This window comes from Phyllostomus hastatus, unplaced genomic scaffold, assembly GCF_019186645.2.
Source record: "Phyllostomus hastatus isolate PE091 unplaced genomic scaffold, TTU_PhHast_1.1 phas_contig_37, whole genome shotgun sequence".
NCBI classification, from domain to species: Eukaryota; Metazoa; Chordata; class Mammalia; order Chiroptera; family Phyllostomidae; genus Phyllostomus; species Phyllostomus hastatus.
In genome coordinates, this window is record NW_025333867.1 from 7,288,594 (window position 1) to 7,303,392 (window position 14,799).

Below are 14,799 nucleotides of genomic sequence, written 5' to 3' on the forward strand. Positions count from 1 at the left end.
CATAACTGAAGTTTTGAAAATAACCCCCTTCCCCTCCCTACTGTTCTCCCAGTTTTCTCCATTGTAATAAATGGAACCACATTCCATGCAAACACTCAAGCCAAAATCTGAAGAGTGACTCTTGACTCATCCCTTCTTCCTCACTACTATCAAAAAGAGCTGCCATTTCATCTCCAGAAAGTACCTCAAATTTCTCCATCTCTCTCCAAACACACACCTGCTACCCTATGACAAACCTCTAGTCTCTCTTACAGGGCAGCGGCAAGTTTCCTGACTGTGACCCGCACCTCTGCTCTTATCTCCTTCCAAGTTATGGTCCATAAAGTAGCCCAAGTGACATTATTTTTAGAAGATTTTAATTTATTTTTAGAGAGAGAAGGGAGGGAAAAAGAGAGGGAGAGAAATATTGATGTGAGCAAGAAACATCATTTGGTTGCCTCTCCTTTATGCTCCCCAACCAGGGACCAAACCTGCAACCCAGGCATGTGCCCTGGCTGAGAATTGAACTGGTGGCCTTTCGCCCTGTGGGATGATGACCAACCAACTGAGCCACACTGGGCCCAAGTAATATTCTAAAGACATAAAACAGACCTCAAAAGGCCTCTCCTTAAAATCCTTTACTTACTTCCCAATACAATTTTAATAAAATCCAAATTTCTTATGGTGACTTAAAATCTCTGCCTGACCTTACTAATGACTAACATGGTAACCCATGCATTCTCAATAGGGGACAGTATCACCCCAAAAAGGTAAAAGTTTGTTCTTGAGAGTGGAGGAGAATAAAAAATCATCTTACTCTTTTCTTTTTTTTAAAAGATTTTATTTATTTTTATTTTTAGAGAGGGAAGAGAAAGAAAAAGAGAGAGAGAGAGAGAAACATAAATGTGTGGTTGCTGGGGGTCATGGCCTGCAACCCAGGCATGTGCCCTGACTGGGAATCAAACCTGCGACACTTTGGTTCGCAGCCTGAGCTCAATCCACTGAGCTACGCCAGCCAGGGCTAAAAATCATCTTACTCTTTTCAATGTATAAAGCACAGACATAAAGTATTTACAAGGCATGTTCAGAAAAAATCCAGCCATTGTTAATATGAGAAAGGTTTATATGGCATCAATGTAACCTAGCAGCCAAGGAGTATAGACTGCAATGCACATGGGTGAACAATGACATCTTCACTGTATTAGACGCCATTGAGTGAGCATTTGTACTGTGTGGACATCACATTCAAAATGACTGAGCAAGTACAGCAATGAATCTGCATCAAATTTTGCCTTAAGCTTGAACATTCCTCTACAGAAACTATTCAGATGATTCAGAGGCCACAGCTATGGCAACTGGTGATTGGCAGTTTCATCACAACACAGCTACTCATGCATCATGTATTGTGCAGAGTTTTTTGGTGAAACATCAAATCACCGAGGTAACTCAGCCCCACTGCAGCCCAGATCTGGCACCCTGAAACTCCTGGCTTTTCCCAAAGCTAAAATCATCTTTGAAAGGGAAGAGATTTCAAAATATTGATGAGATTCATGAAAATATGATGGGGCAGCTGATGGTGATTAGGAGAACTGTGGGAGGTCCCAAGGTGGCTGTTTTGAAGGGAATGGAGGTATCATTGCCCTATGTACAATGTTTCTTGTATCTTCTTCAATAAATATCTTGATTTTTCATATTACATGGCTGGATAGATTCTGGACAGACCTCATATAACATCTATGGAATTAAAATTTCATGGGGCAGATGATTAGGGGGAAAATGTATAAAAGGGCTCCTGAAGGGGTTGTAATAAAAAATGATTGAGAAAACACTGCTGTAATTTCATATCAGACCTCTACCCCTTGCCTACCAGACCAGTGTTATAAAATAAATCTTTGTGCATTGACAGAAATGTTCTGTAATCTGCACTTCTTAATGCAGTAACCCCTGAACACTTGAACTGTAGCTACTGAAACAGAGGAACTGAACCTTTAGTTTTCACTAGTTAAAATTTAAATTTCAATAGCCACATGGGGCTGCCACATTAGACAGCACAGCTTTAGACATAATAACTGGTCTCCTTTTGATTCAAAGACACAACTTTTTCGCACGTGGTAGGATGCTTTTCTACAATCACAAAAATTCAGAGTGGGTTAAAGAGTAAGAAAATATATTATTGTGTTATATAATATGTTCAGATGTAGAGAGATTCCAGGATTGGCTAATTCAAAGACTCAATGCCATTTGAATGCCAAATATCATGGATCCAGGTTCTTTGCATCTTCCTTCACTGTCATTCCCAGTGGATCCTTCAGGCACTGCCTTCAGGTTGTTTCCTAATGGTCACAATATGGCCGCAACAGTGCCAGGCATCACACCTAAACCTAATGTTCAGATAAAGAGAAGGCAGTTGTCTTTTGTTTCTCCTTTTAAAAGTGAGGAAAACTCCCCACATCTCATGAGCCAGAATTTTGTCATGCCTCTATGTAAACAAATCACTAGCAAGAGAAATGGGACCACTACACATAGCTCAGATCATGTAAGAGTCATTCCCCAGGGTCAGACATGTTGCTGGTTCCCAAAACACATAGCTCTAGGACTGGATACCTAAACAGATGAAGGCTCTACAGGAAGTTGGAGACTTGTACATCTTGTGTTGGGGTGGAGAACATGAAAGGAGAACCTCAGTCTCTTTACCACATAGAGCTAAACTGAACCAGTTGAGAATGTCCCAGTGACAGTGGTTCTCAAAGTGTAGTGCCTACACCAGCAGCATCAGCATTACCTAGAAACTTTTTGGAAAAGAAAGTCTTCAGGTTGCACCCAAACATATTGAGTCAAACTTTGGTGGTAGTAGCCATGAAAATGAGCTTTAACATGCCTTCCAGGCAATTCTGATGAGTCACTGCCCTATACTCTGATTCTCAATCAGAGGTGATTTTTGTCACAAGGGGACATTTGGCAATGTCTAGAAACATTTTGGTTGTCACATCTGGAGTATGGAGTGCTACTGGCACATAATGGTAGAGGTTGGGACAATGCATAGACAGCCCCACAACAAAGAAGTGTCTGGCCCAAAATTTCAGTAATGCCACAGTTGAGAAACTCTGTCCTATGCTACAAGGCACTGTAAGCTCCTTTAGAGGGGCTGCAACCACCTGGCTCTCGATATTGGATTTGGCTCTTTGAACCTAGTTGGGACAAGGATTAGTATGTCTTAACCACTCGCAGAGTGGGAGAGAGTCTGATTAACTCTTTAAGCAACAAGTCTTCAGGCCTTCAAGTTACTCAGATGAGCCCCAGGGCTATTACTCAAGTATCTATCTCTGACAAAGTAATAAATAGGACCATGTTTATCTTCAGAACCAAAAAAAAAAAAAAAGACCGTATTTTATAAGGGGCATAGTCAATACATGCATTGACATTTCAGAACTGGCTTTTATGGGGGCCCAATTCCTTTCTAAGAAGGCAAAGAGGCAAACATTTTCCATGCATAGAAATTTTTCTGTTCAAATGAGATAAGCGAGTCTCCACTGTTTTCTGCTGTCCAGTTCTACCACGAGAGAGCTCGTGGGTCAGGAGATAGAGATCATACATCAAGTTCTAACTATATTTCCTACACAAGAAACCTTGAATCTCTGTGCATAGGATTTCTCTCCATGAACATTTAACATTAGAGGAAAGGAGCAAATCACATCAGAGTAGGTAGGTAAGGCCATGATCAGTTCAGGTCAGCCCCATCTCATATTAACTCTATTTTCAAATGTCTTAAGTGCAGCTTGTTCTACCATAACCTCTTCTGGCACTTATCTAAGATAACACACTTCTGGAAATGGGTGTGCTGATAAAGTTTATTTACATTATGTTCTATCATTTCAATCATATTTAAGTTCTAGATATTTGTGTTTACATACAGAACCCAGTGTATTCCTGGGAGAAATTTTTTGACAAACAAAAGCAAAATAGGATACAATTAATATGGTAATTGGGTAACTTAATGAACATCTGGCTTCTGTGAGGACTCATCTGGGATTTTAGAGTGAACTGTATCCAGGGGCTGCCAGTGGCAATTCATGAGGGAGTCGTAGAGTTCTTCACTTTTCATCATAAACTCTTTGTTTAATTCCTCAATATTCAAATGAAGATTGGGATCTGTAGAAGCCAATATTGCATATGGTAAAATAGAATTTGACAGGATATATATTAGAAATGGCTTACAGTTTTTTTTATAAAAAATTAGGAGGAAATATTGAAGACAATGTTAACATTTTTAAATTGTGGTTCCTTTCAATAAGACTTGAAAACAGAAATTGAACCTAAAAAAGAAATAGTACTACCAGACTTAATGAGCACCTAGATGGTGACTGAGGAGAAAATGGGTTGAATCAACAGACACTATTTGGAGATGGAGTCACTTTGGGGTAAAGGAGAAAGGTGGGGAATGGAAGATAACTCCTGAGTTTCTGTCATAAGCACTTGGGTGGATATGGAGCCAAACAGTGAGCCAGGACCAAGTTCATGACAGGACTTTGAAAAAATAACTATGCCATTTTATCTGCTTAGTTAACAGATTGACATATGAATGAATTATATATAGCAACTACCAGTAATATAGAAAAAGAAAGGAATTGGGCCTTCCTTCTCTGAATCCTAGAACCCTGTGATGAGAAGGTAGTGTTATGTTATCATGAAAGCATCAGATCAAGATATTCAAACTAACAGGTTTCCAACATCATTGACTTTTTTAATATATTCTATTTTTTCTCCTTGTATTGAATGTAACTGAAGAAGTCCTTTCTGTTTTCCTTTATAAGTTTTGTAAACCTTAGCTCATTTAGGGCCATAATTTGCTTCCTAATACTCACATGTATTCATGCTATTCATTTGTATTTATTTATATGCCTGTTATAAACAATTTGTGCCCCCTCTAAAAAAATTCATATGTTGAAATCCTAACTTCAGATTTGATGATATTTGGAGATGGGGTCTTTGGGAGATAATTAGGGTGAGATGAGATCATGAGGGCAGGGCCCTAGCTCCATGTGATTAGTGCCCTTTAAAAGCTCCCAGAGCTCCTGATCTCTCTCCCGCCACTACATGAAGATATGAAAAGGTGGCCATCTGTAAGCCGGGAAGAGAGCCCTCACCAGAAACCGAATCAGCTGGCACCTAATATTGGACTTTCCACTGCCCAGAACTACGAGAAATTTCTGTTGTTCAAGCTGCCCAATCTGTGGTATTTTGTTAGAGCAGCCCAAACTTCCTAATATGATATCCTTCTATTTTTATCATTTTAGAACCAAGATCATGGAATAGCCCCTACCCCTAAGTTTCATGAGCTACTTATTTGTCTTCACTAGAGTCATGTGTGACTCTTTCATCTGATTCATGTTCTTTAGAGCTTCTCATCCCTTTTGAAGTATCTTCCCTTGGAGAGCAAGGTGTCATAAAATTAGATATTTCTAGTTTCCCCCAAACTTTCTACAATTTTCTTTCCTAAAGTCATGTTCCAGAGTCCTTTCTGTCATTGTCACGGGCAGTCATTTGCTTAAAAGCTTCTGACTCTGCATGTTTCTGGTTGGGGGATAGATGTCAGGACCACATGCTTATGAGCATCTCTCTCCTATAACCTGTGGCCTAGAAAACAAATTGTCAGCTAGGAACCCCAGATTAATGATCTAGGCCCTTCCAGTGATATTGGCCATTGGGGTAATAGTAGCCTATAAAAGACAGATGAATTACATCTTTCCTAAACCTGTGGGCTCTCTTGATCTATGCTGTCCAATACAGTAGCCACGAGTCACATGTGGCTTTTGAGTACTTGAAGTGTGGCTAGGCCTCGTTGAGATGTGATATAAATACACACTGCATTTTGAAAAATTGGCATTAAAAGTTGTAATCTCATTAAATTTTATATTGATTACATGTTGATATAATATTCTGTATATACTAGATTAAGTTTAAAATATTTAAATTAATTTTTCATGTCTTTTTTTTTTTAATTTGGCTACTAACAAATTTAAAACCACTTATGTGGGTGGATTTGTGTTTTACATTACATTTCTACTAAACAGAGCTGCCCAGATCAATGAATAGCTAACACTTGAGAGGTTATTCTGTGCCAGGCTCTGTTAGAACTCTCAAAAGCACTTTATAGGTATTGTACTCACACTTTGTCTAAGGTAGGTTTTAAACCCCATTTGACAGGTGGGGATGCCAGTGCACTGGAGGTTAATTTGTCTGGCACTACAGAGCTTATAAAAGAGATCTGCACCCTGGCAGTCTGGATCCAGCACAATCTTACAGTATGCCTTCCTCTGTCATTTTTATAGGCCATCTAAAGAACTGGTAAAAGCCAGGACAGACTCACTCATTAACCAGAATGAAATCCCCCTGAGAGCTGGAATGAGCACACAGTATTCACGTTGCAATCAAAATACTAAAAAGTAGAACTGCCCCATAGCATTTGAAGATTTCTTTTAAACATCAGTTTCATTCTATTTAAACATTGGACACCAACTAACATGGAGACCTTGTATTGGTTACTGGGACTACAAAATGGATGCTCCCATGTTTTCTAAAATCACAAAGGCAGTGGGTTGGTTTGTCTTGTGGGAATGGGGAGAGGGTAGAGGAAGAGACCAGACGGGCATGTGATAAGACAGTTGATAAGAAACAGACAAAAGTGTTCTCTGCATTTCACTTTTAGTTCTGTTTCCCATAACCTAAAATAAATAAAAGAAGACAAATGTTTTCTTCTCCTCCTTGAATAAGACATGTTCAGAAACAGGGGTCTTCTCTGAGCAGGTACATTTTGGTCTTTTCAAAACAGATCAAGAGCTACATGAAGAAACACCTGGCACTACAGAGGAGAACTGTTGGGTCCTCCAGGAACGAATAACCCTGAGGGAAGCTAGGAAGTTAAGGCCACAGCAATTGCCTCATGCTTTTCTCCTTAAAAATCAAAATTAAAACATAATTAATCCTAAAGTCTAAACTTATGGAGGAAAGAGATCTTTAAAAAAATCAACTTATTATTTTTTGGAAATGCTTCCTTCTCCCAGTCCTTCAGAAAGACCTGTTCTCACAGAAGTAATTTGCAAAAACTAGATGAATTACTAAAGAGAAAGGCTTAGGCAACTATGTTGGCATTTTCCAGTAGGATCTCTCAGTTTCTAGGCAGTTATGTGAATGAGGAACCTAGAAATTGGGTTAGGTTTGTTTTTAACTACTTGTGCTTTAGCAACACAAGTTTTATGTTACCTTCTAGTAGGTCTTCATCTTGGTTTTCCACCAGAGCTGTGGCTTCCTACAATGAAAATCAGTATTTTAAGGAAAAAATAATTGTATTTAAACATTTACTGTCACACATAATTTCTTCGAAAAACCTAGCTCTCCAAATATCTAGAACACTAAACACCCTTTAGATCAAATTTATTTATTTATTTATTTTAAGAATTTTAAGGTAAGAGACATCTTTTTTTAAGATTTTATTTTTATTTATTTATTTTAAGAATTTTAAGGTAAAAGACATCTTTTTTTTTAAGATTTTATTTTTATTTATTTATTTATTTATTTTAGAGAGGGAAGGGAGGGAGAAAGAGAGAGAGAAATATCAATGTGCGGTTGCTGGGAGTCATAGCCTGCAACCCAGGCATGTACCCTGACTGGGAATCGAACCTGCGACACTTTGGTTCGCAGCCCACGCTCAACCCACTGAGCTATGCCAGCCAGAGCTTAGATCAAATTTATTTTTGAACTTGAATTAGAAGAATCTTCAAATGATATAATTTTACAATTATTAAACTAGTGAACTGGGTCAACAGAAGAAAACTCACAAAGGAGCAGCAAGCCTGACAAAGAACTCAGGGCTCTCTGAAGTTTCTGAGAGCTAACTGGCATCCTAGAGCCTGGGATAGTAACCAGACCCCAGGGACCCTGAATCCAGACTCCGTAGTCCATGTACTAGATGTCCAACTCTCTACCTGGAGCTCTGTCCTTCCTTCCAGATGACAATCTGCAAAGGCTCCACCGAGCACATTCCCCTCATGGCCTTCTAATCACATCCCAACTCTATGGTGCAGTTAAGGACCAGAATAGGAAGTGCTTAAGGAAATGCAGAGGTTACAGAAAAGCAAACCGAAAATTAACTTTCCTCTAACATAATGAGAACTAAATTCCAGAAGCACTGCCAAAATAAATCTTGGTTGGTTAATCCAAACTCTGTTGGCTCTAGTGGGCTGTAAATTTTTAAGACTTCTCTTTATAGGCACCTGTTGGAAACCTGTCTTTGTTTAGGTTGTACAGCTGTTTCAAGGAACCACCCAATCCAGAAAGGGCTGAGTTAGTTCTTGACACCAATGACCTTAATTATGCTTCCCTTGCTGATAAGAACGAGATTATATTGAAAGCCCAAGATCCACTATCTCCTCTCTTCAATCCATCTAAAAGAATGTCCCCCTTTCACTCTGAAATAGGTACTGGTTTGGAAAATAAATTATCTGGCTACCATAAACTTAATCACACCACTGATGTATTTTTTTCTATTTAGAAATGGCTAAGAAGCCAGAGCCTGTGCTTAAATGAGACCTTTCTTTTAATACAATGTGTAAGTAACCTCACATTTTTTTCCTTTGCAATGTGTGATCTGGTAAATGTGGATCCTAAATTACAAGGGTGTGTGGAGCGGAATCTGTCTGGAGACAGAGCATTCTCTCTCGTCTGAGGTTCACCTGGGCAGTGTATGCGGTTGTTTGTCCTTAAAGAATGGGACAGCTATAAATGGTTTTCCTGTTAGAAGTAGTTTGGGTAGGTGGTGCTGGTGAACCCCCAAAGACCTGAGAATCATTCTGGAGATATCCACTTCCTATAAACTTAACCAAGACATAATGTCAAAGTGGAGAGTCTAACCCCTTAACTTGGGGAGACAAGGACTAGGGACATGGGTGTGCTACTGTGGGGGAAGTGGGCAATGAAACTATCACATCTCATAGAGGGCACACTTTATTAGGGAAAACTCAAGTGAGGATGTGTGAGTCAAAAGACCCAATAAAGAGCTTTATCATCTTGAATTTTGTGACCAGCTTCATAACCAGGAACTCCTACCAAGAGAGCAAGCAGGTGGCACAAGTATGGTAACCAAAGAGAATAGATTTATAATTCTTGAATGAAAAACTGCTTATTATAGTAATAATGACTAGAGGGTGAAATAATAAAAAACAAAATGTGTCAATGAAAACGGGGAGATGAGAGGAGGGAAAGGGTAGCAGAGAGAGAAAAAGTGTTAATTTCTTAATTTTTCATGAGTGGAGAAAGAAATACTTTCATTTCTGGAGTGGTTAATACATTCAAACCTATACTTCTCTATTTAAAGATATAAAGGTAATCACTAGACATCAGATAGACCACTTCCCCTTTCTCAAAAAAGGGTTAAAACCAAAAGAAATGTGCTGAGACCTCAGGCAATGTAGCAAAAGATTTTTTTTAGAAGATGCAATAAGCACCTGCTAAAAGGGTAAAACCCAAATTGGATTTAAAAGAGAAAAAGCTGAGAAGTCTAACAATATATTTTCACTATGAAGCACACCTGAAACGAACTTGAAAAATGAAAAAGTTGGGGGAAAAAATCAAGCAAATGAACGTTTTAAAACAGTGATTAAATGTTAAATTCAAATCTGGTGTAAAAGCCAAGGCCATCGCAAAGAATGTCACTGTGCACATTAGGAAACAAACTGTGTAGAAAACTCTGTTAACACTTTGACTGCAAAGTGCTAATTTCCCTAATATGTAAATATCTCACAGAGTCAAGAAAAAGGGTCACACAACACAACATAAAGTAGGCAAAAACATCAACCAAGTCAAAAGGTATTGTGTGCAAAATATATTTGCCCTCAATAATAGGCAAATGCCTTCCACACTTGTCCAATTGGCTAATCACAGAACAACAAACAAAACAAAATGGAGAAGCAACCACACCAAGAGCAGTGGAAAGTGTAAACTGAGGCAGGCTTTTTGGTAAGCTGCTTTTTAAAATTTCAAATGTTATATCCTTTAATCCAGATCTCCCACTTTCAGAAATTTTTCTTAGCTAAAACAAACAAACACACAAACAAAAACCACTCAAATGACTAGAGATAAGCGAAGACGTTAAGTGCCTGAAGTTAAGGCACTGAGAACATTTAAAATGTCAGTCAATAGGGATGAGCTAAAATCACAGCATATCCAAATGGGCAGCTTTCAAAGAAAGCTCTCCTGATGCAACCTATGCATGTAGCTCTCCTGATGCTACATGCAGAAGCAAGAAGCAAAAGAGTATATGTACTACAGTCCATTCCTGTCCAAGGCACTCCCAGCTCCCCCAAACAAATAAAGCCCAATCACACTGATGCAACAAGACTACAAGGGGAGAAAATCTAGAGGACAAGATCAACTTAAACAGTGTTTTCTTCTAAGTGGGGAGGAGATGGGGAAGTGGAATAGTGAGCTGGGGAGGCTTTCCCTCACTCTAATACATCTTTGTGTGGTTTCAGAAAAAGGTTGCTTTAGTAATCAAAATAGTCAAGTATCTTTTAAAAAGTGAGTTAATATTCATTAATATTCATTGCTATTGTATCAAAACAATACAAAAAAACCCAACCTCCTGTCTTATTTTAAGTGTTTAAGAGTAAAATCTACTGAAAGATGATAATCTAAAATTTAGTAACAAGAATTTAGGCACAAGACCTCATCAACCTATTTTGTTTTTGGAAGATAGTGAGGACTTAGGGTCGTTTGTAAATCAAAATTTCTTAGATCATCAGTTGTTACTCCCTGGTATTAAAACAGGGAGCAAAAGCCATGGCTGTGGGAATCTGAATGGCAGTATGTGGAGGTTGTGAAGATAGGAAAAAGATGTTTCCATGTTGAGCACACAAACAATACAGGATTCATTTCAGAGGGTGATACCTCAGGCATAACTGAAGTTTCAGTTGGGTGTCCAGAAGTCCCACATGCAGAAAGGTTGTATTCATTTCCATTCACTGCAAAACCACAGCTGTAGCCGGGAAGAGGATAACAGTTGTGCTGTTGTTCCTCATACCAGTTGTCAAAAGGGTAACCCCGGTGGGGCTGGAACTCCTGCTTCACTCTAGGCAGAGGGGAGGGAGACAACAAGAATGACATCACCAACCCAGGCAGCAGAATCATTCGAAACCACAGGGCCCTTTCTCCTTCCCTAGAAGTTAAAAGCAAGTATGATGTCTGCTTTAACTGTTTAAGACACCAATTTTTAAAGCAACGGTTTGTAAATTGCTAAAAATTATATAAGAAATAGAACACAAATGGCCTTCATTTTCATTTGGGATAGGAAAAGCACCTCACCTTTGCCAGTACCAGTAATAATGATTTTGTTGAGCTACATCAAAACCTGCAAAGCTCTCCTGTCCCGCCATTTAACCAGAAACTCGATAAAATGAGATGAGGAATCCACAGTTTTTGCTCCTGAGTCAGAATTTCCAGCTCCAGGGCTAACACCTCTCAACCTGACAAATAACTCTCACAACTGCCTCAGAGAGCAGCAATTCCTGCTCGGCAATTAACTGTTTGACTTTCAGGTTAATGTGGTTAAGGCCTGGGTCAGGGCAGGAGTACAAAGAGTCACCTGGAGGAACTTCAGCAAACCACCTGGCTTTGAGTTGTCAGGCTTGGTGAAGCGGGCCAGAACCCAGGGGGATGGAAGGGAAGTTTGTGTTGGGCAACTGAGAAGGACAGGGAAGTCTCCACCTCACCTATATAACATTCACTTTTAATGTAAGACAAATACCACAGTTTGATGCTTCCCTTCTCAGTTCAGCTATCTGTAAACAGAACTGGCACATAGTGGACTTTTTTTTTTTTTAGTATCTCTTACATGTTGAAATCATCCCAGCCTGCTGGTGGGAAAAACTGGTACATCTCACTCACACACACACACAACTTAATTCGAGTACAGGAAAAAGAAAAAAAAATCTGTGGTTCAGTAATTTTTTAAGGGCACAATAAGCTTCCCAAACTTCAATGCACATTCACATTGCCTGCGCATGTTGTTTAAAATGTAGGTTCTGATTCAATAGATCTGGAGGGGAGCCTCCGATTCTGCCTTTCTAGCCAGTTCCCATGCACTTTAAGTTAATGAATTATTCCACTATTCAAGTGCTTGATGTATTCTGTATGTACCTGTAATAAGAAAAATAATAATCATGAGTTTAAATCATTTACCCATTATTTACTGAGCCCCTACTAGACACAAAGCAGGGTGATTGGCACTGGTGATATAGTGGAGCTTATATTGTAGTGGGTTTCTCCATGTCTTCAAGGGAGATGTCATTGATTAGCAGCTGTGACACATATTGCTGGGTACCACCCGATTTTGTTTCCTTTTCTTCCTTAATAACAGAAACCTGAATTAATTCAGGGGCATTAACAGGCCTCTTTAAAAGACTACATTTCCTGGCTTCCCGCCCCCAGGGAGATGTGGCCAGGTGGCCAAAATCTGGCTAATAAGATGTAAAAAAGAACTACTATAAAGAGATTGAGTAAAACTGTGTAAGGAGTTTGCTTAGCTGGAAGGCCTTTTTGTCCTCCACCCTTTCCCCAAGCCTAGTGCTGAGATTACAGATATGATGGCTGGAGGCAAAATAACTCTGCACCTATCTTGGCCTATGAGATTGTCAGGAGCCGACCAACAGCTGACCTTTGACACAGTCAGGTCAGATGAGACGCATCTGCACAGCAGAGGCAACTGTGGCTGGATCTCCTGTCTATCTCTTCCTGTATGCCTGTCCCTGCTAGCAATAGGTGGGGGGATTTTGGGATACCTGTGTGTTATAACAAAAAATCTGTACGATGCCTCTGATTCTGCACAAAATGACTTGCTGACCACAGAATAGAGACCCCTAGCAACCCTAATGCTGCCTGCTTCCCCCACCTGGGAAGTTAAGGACAAAATTAAACTATGGGCAGACCATCTGCCAGAACACTGAAGGAAACTTGCTAGGAATGTTTCTTAAGGAGTCGCCACTCAAAAGCTTAAGATTTATTAGAGCCACTACCCCTCCCATACCCTGGACAGGAGTGTATAGAAGCAAGGAGTTCTAGTTGGAAATAATAATCTCAATACATGAAAACGAACACAAAACATGGTCCCCTCAAGATGTATAAATCTAGGCAAAAAAAAACCAGTTACCTAACCGAGACAAATCTAACCTCAACAGACAATAGCTAATTTCTATATAACCTATGAATCACCCCTTGCACCCTTTTAATTTAGACCAATCCCTAGAACCTTAATAGATACCTAGTTACTAATTGGCACCTGAAAGTTTGTACCCATATAGCTTCGTTGGCTATCTGATTAATGACCCTCTTGGTCAAAACAATGTTTGTTTAATATGGTTGACCTGTGGGACCTCCTGTACTTTTCAGTTATTTATTTGTTTAACATGATTGATCTGTAAAACCTTCTGTGTTTTTAGAAATTATTTCTGTGGTAACTGTTTCTGTTTTAACAATCACACTATGCATTGAATGTTGTATAACCTCCCCAATAAAAATATTGATTTTTCTCGGTGAGTCAGTCGAGCCCAAAAAGCCTGGCTGTCCTCTGGCACCCCACCGGGTGTCTCACTTCATTTGCTTCATGCATCCTTCGTGCATTTGCCTGTGCCGTGCATCCTTCGGGGATCCTGAGACCCCGCCGAGGCTGGACCCCGGCATGAGATAGTATCAAGGAATATGTCACGCATGCAAATACAGGATTGTATGGAGAAAACAGGCCTGTGTCCCAATGACTACGGACTAACTCCCTGTACCAGCCCCAGACTGGCCTACCTCCAGATTTCTTTTAAGAAATAAATGTCTTGTTTAAGCCCCTATTGTTTTAAGTTATATGAAATTAAACGGAATTATTAAGTACTATAACAACTTAGACATCAAATAAAACATAGCTTGAGGATTTCCTTTTTTGTAAAACTTTAATAGTGTAGTTTTTCCCCTTCTCTTATTTTTGGACTTTTTTTTGTAAAAACAAAATCAGAATTTGGGCTATGAATGGGTGAGAGATGAAGTAGTTGGAAAGGATTGTGGGAGTTGATCATTGATAATAAGGTTACGTAAGGAGGCTGAGGAAGGGAAAGGCCAATGTAGCATGTTAAAACCACGTAGGGGACAGGGCGGGCGGAACAGCTAGAAAGATGGCAGGAGCTGAGGCACAGAGGACCATGAACAAGGCTCCAGAGATGAAGATAAACATTCAAGGGTTTTGTAGATAGGAGTGACAAGAAAGCGTTCACAAATATAGTTTTGCTTTCTAAAAGCTTCAAATTCAAACCTCATATTTCACCTGGATTAGTCCCATGAATGGGGTGAAGCAAATTTATATCATGGTAGGCCCCTGGTCAGTGTCCAGGGGAAGTAGCCCACTCTCTCTGCTTCCCTCAGCTCTATGTGTAAAGGAGGCCAAAGTCCTCAGGGAATATAAGCAACATGCAACCTCTGCAGTCCTAAAATTTAACAGACTTGATACCTGTTACATTGAGAAAGAATAGCTGGGCAGGAATATTAGACTCACATGCTACTTCTAATAAGGCTGATTTTTTCTCCACTGTATCCTGCTTTTAGCCCAGTATATCCACTTCACCACCTCCCCTACTCACTGCCTCCCCCCACCCCGCAAAAAAGATAAGCCGGCTGTTTTTTCTTTAGCAAACAAAAGCCAGGCACTCAATAAATATGTTGAATGAATAAATAAATGCATGACTTAAACATAAAAAGCTTTCAATCAGTAATTTAAAAGCAAAACCAAAAATA

The 14,799-nt window shown here is 39.5% G+C and overlaps 1 protein-coding gene across 1 annotated transcript; it reads right to left on the reverse strand.

Moving 5' to 3' along the window:
* Positions 1 to 3,828: 3,828 nt before the first annotated feature.
* Positions 3,829 to 11,531, reverse strand: CUNH6orf52 (chromosome unknown C6orf52 homolog). The gene is made up of 4 exons (XM_045841654.1): positions 11,335 to 11,531; positions 10,921 to 11,101; positions 7,240 to 7,285; positions 3,829 to 4,128 (listed from the first exon to the last, which is right to left on the reverse strand). The coding sequence occupies exons 1-4, from the start codon at positions 11,403 to 11,405 to the stop codon at positions 3,971 to 3,973; spliced, it is 456 nt and encodes a 151-aa protein (XP_045697610.1). The 5' UTR covers positions 11,406 to 11,531; the 3' UTR covers positions 3,829 to 3,970.
* Positions 11,532 to 14,799: the final 3,268 nt, after the last annotated feature.